The sequence below is a fragment of the Panthera leo genome, chromosome D1 (genome assembly GCF_018350215.1).
Source record: "Panthera leo isolate Ple1 chromosome D1, P.leo_Ple1_pat1.1, whole genome shotgun sequence".
Lineage (NCBI taxonomy): Eukaryota > Metazoa > Chordata > Mammalia > Carnivora > Felidae > Panthera > Panthera leo.
Genome location: NC_056688.1, coordinates 55,005,147 through 55,008,430, shown reverse-complemented (window position 1 = coordinate 55,008,430; position 3,284 = coordinate 55,005,147). Strand labels below are relative to the sequence as shown.

Genomic DNA, 3,284 nt, shown 5'->3' with positions numbered 1-3,284 from the left:
ATGACTCCTGGCTCACCTCTGACTCGGTTTCCCCCACAGATGGCTTTTCCCTGCCGCAGGTCCATGAATCCTAAGACTCTGACCTTCTTTCTGGTGGGTGTGAGTTTCTTGGCCCTGCACCTATGGTTCCTCCAAGCCTCCAGGTCCCCGCAGGAGAACATGTGGGACGGATCCGTCGAGGCCACCCCCGCTGCTCCTGTGGCCGCGCAGCCGTGGCTGTTCAGCCCGTGTGTGGCCAACGACTCGGCCAACGCCACGGACGACTTCGAGCAGCTGCCGCAGCGCATCCAAGACTTCCTGCGGTACCGCCACTGCCGCCACTTTCCCCTGCTCTGGGACGCGCCCGCCAAGTGCGCGGGCCGGCGCGGGGTCTATCTGCTGCTGGCGGTCAAGTCGTCGCCCGCCAACTACGAGCGGCGCGAGCTCATCCGCCGCACCTGGGGGCAGGAGCGCCTGTACGGCGGGCGGCAGGTGCGGCGCCTCTTCCTGCTGGGCACGAGCCCGCCCCAGGACGCCGAGCGCGCCGAGCGGCTGCAGGCGCTGGTGGGGCTGGAGGCGCGCGAGCACGGCGACGTGCTGCAGTGGGCCTTCGCGGACACCTTCCTCAACCTCACGCTCAAGCACGTGCACCTGCTCGACTGGTTGGCGGTGCGCTGCCCGCACGCGCGCTTCCTGCTCAGCGGCGACGACGACGTCTTCGTGCACACGGCCAACGTGCTCGGCTTCCTGGAGGCGCAGCGGCCCGACCGCCACCTCTTCGCCGGGCAGCTCATGGACGGCTCGGTGCCCATACGCGACAGCCGGAGCAAGTACTTCGTGCCGCCGCAGCTCTTCCCCGGGCAGGCCTACCCGGTGTACTGCAGCGGCGGCGGCTTCCTCCTGTCCAGCCGCACGGTCGGGGCCCTGCGCGCGGCCGCCCTCGACACCCCGCTCTTCCCCATCGATGACGCCTACATGGGCATGTGTCTGAAGCGCGCGGGCCTGGCGCCCAGCGGCCACGAGGGCATCCGGCCCTTCGGCGTGCAGCTGCCCGGCGCCCGGCAGCCCTCCTTCGATCCCTGCCTGTTCCGCCAGCTGCTGCTCGTGCACCGCTTCGCGCCCTACGAGATGCTGCTCATGTGGAAGGCGCTGCACAACCCCGGGCTGACCTGTGGCCCGGATCACACGGTCTCCTGAGGACGGGTGGGGCGTACTGGGGGAGGGTGAGCAGCCCCCGCACGTGATGCGTCCCGTGCTGAGAGCGCATCTTTCCTGCTCTGGATACCTTCTATCCCACCCAGCTCGGTGCACCCGAAGCCCAGCTACACACTGGAATCACCTGGGTGGGGGGTGGGGGGGGGGGCGGGGGTTGCAAAAGCCTGGCTCCTGGCCCCACCTCCAGAATCTCTGATTGTGTTGGTGCCGGGTGTCCCCGGATACCTAGGTATTTTTTAAGTTCCTCCGGTGATTCGAGTGTGCAGCTAGGAATGAAGCCCGCTGGGCAAGGGATGTCAGTTTCCCCTCCAAATGCGGCTCCACTGCCCCCTCTAGGAGCCTGCCGGGGCCAGCTCCTGCCCTGAGTCCATGTGGGCAGTGGAACAAGGGAGGGGTAAGGAGACGGGGTCCGATGTCTCCTCTTGGGTACAATACACGAGTTGTCCCTTCCATCGGTTCCTCCACGAGTAGACACGCGGCTCAGTGAGGACAGTGACTGATCCAGGGCCACGTGGTCATTCCCAGTCAACACACCATTGTGGTCCCCTCCACGTCCACCGACCACAGCTGATGCACACCAGCGCCACCAGCCCTCACGCCCAGAGGGCAGAGACAGGCTCCCTGCCGGTGTCTGGGCCTGAGGGTTGGTCAGCCTTGGGGAACCAAGCTGGGGGGTTCAGGGTGGCGTCAGCGTGGGGGTCAGCAATGGTGAAACCATGCAAGACAGTGATAGGGAAATCTGGACACTGTTTGGGAAGCCCGTGGAGGGCGACGTACAGAACTGTGTTGGGGGTGGGAGATCAGATTAGTAGCCTTGAGGGACAATGGTTAGGGAGTGTGTGGAGGTGACCGGAGTCGTGAATATCAGTTAGGAGGCCGAGGGGTCAGTGATCGGGACTCTGTGATCTCCAGGAGCTTTCAGTCATCCTGGCAAAGTAGGAGGATCAAGAAAACGGCCTAAGGGTGGGGCAGAAATGTGTATCAAGGTCCCAGCTGTGGGAGACGGACAAGAGGGTATGACTTCAAGAAGGAAGGAGCCCAGATAGGAAGTCAGGAGGCTGACCAAACGCCCTCCCTGCCCTTAGGACAAGGTCCGTTCCTCCCCACCGGCAGACTCATCTGGGCGGAACCACTCACGCTGTCCTTTCTTGGGCTCCCTCCTCCCTCTGCGCTTCTGCACAAGCTCTGATCCCTTTACGGGAAGTGTCTTTGAACCACCACCGTCCCTGTCTCTTGCGTCATGCAGGATGCCTGCAGGGGAGGCTGCCAGCTGCCTGCCAAAGTCTGCTACTCCCTCCCTCCTGGGCACACACCTAGACTACACTCCCCAGCCTCCCTGGCATTTGGGCATGGCCATGTGACCAGGCTCTTTGATGAATGTGGTGTGGACGCCATGAGGACCGCACTTGCACCCTGCCGCACCTGTGCTCCCCTTCCCCTGGATGGGAACATGGATTGGCACGTGACCCCGCTCTGACCTTGCAGGTGAGGACAACCCTCCAGGCCTACCTCAAAACGAAGGACTGCTCTACCCAAAATGTCCTAGTGCCGAGGTTAAGAAACATCTTTTTCCCTCTGCAACAACCCGGAGTCCACCCTGAATCTCCCAACAGACCTTCACTCAGCTCCCGATGCGTATCCACCTGCCTCAGTGGTCACCTCAGCTTGAATGTGTGGCAGGCCTGCCTCTCCCCCGATGTTCCCATCTCAGTAAATGACACTGTCATCCCTCGACTTGTCCACGCCAGGAAGGGGGCGCTGCATCTCAAACTCTCCTTCTCTCTCCTACCCCATCCGGTCAATCACCAGGTTGGTCTTACCTCCAAAATATCTCTCCAGTCAGTTCTTGTCGGTCCATCTTCTCCATGGCACCAGATGGCCTGGGTTACCACCAGCTCTTATGTGGGCCTCAGCCAGGGCCACCTAGGGATGCACTCTCCACCCTACAGCAGCCAAAAGGCAGATCTGGTCATAATTGGGCCCCCTCTCAAAATCCAGCCCTGTTGTCCTCAGATACAAAGCAAATGCTTTCTGAGATGGGCGGTTTGACCTGCTTTCCTTTGACTTCTCCGACTTGATTTCTCCCCACT

The 3,284-nt window shown here is 62.2% G+C and overlaps 1 protein-coding gene across 1 annotated transcript; it reads left to right on the top strand.

Annotated features, from left to right (window-relative positions):
- On the top strand, nt 1-1,176 carry B3GNT6 (UDP-GlcNAc:betaGal beta-1,3-N-acetylglucosaminyltransferase 6). The gene has a single exon (XM_042907380.1). The coding sequence runs from the start codon at nt 1-3 to the stop codon at nt 1,174-1,176; it is 1,176 nt and encodes a 391-aa protein (XP_042763314.1).
- Nucleotides 1,177-3,284: the final 2,108 nt, after the last annotated feature.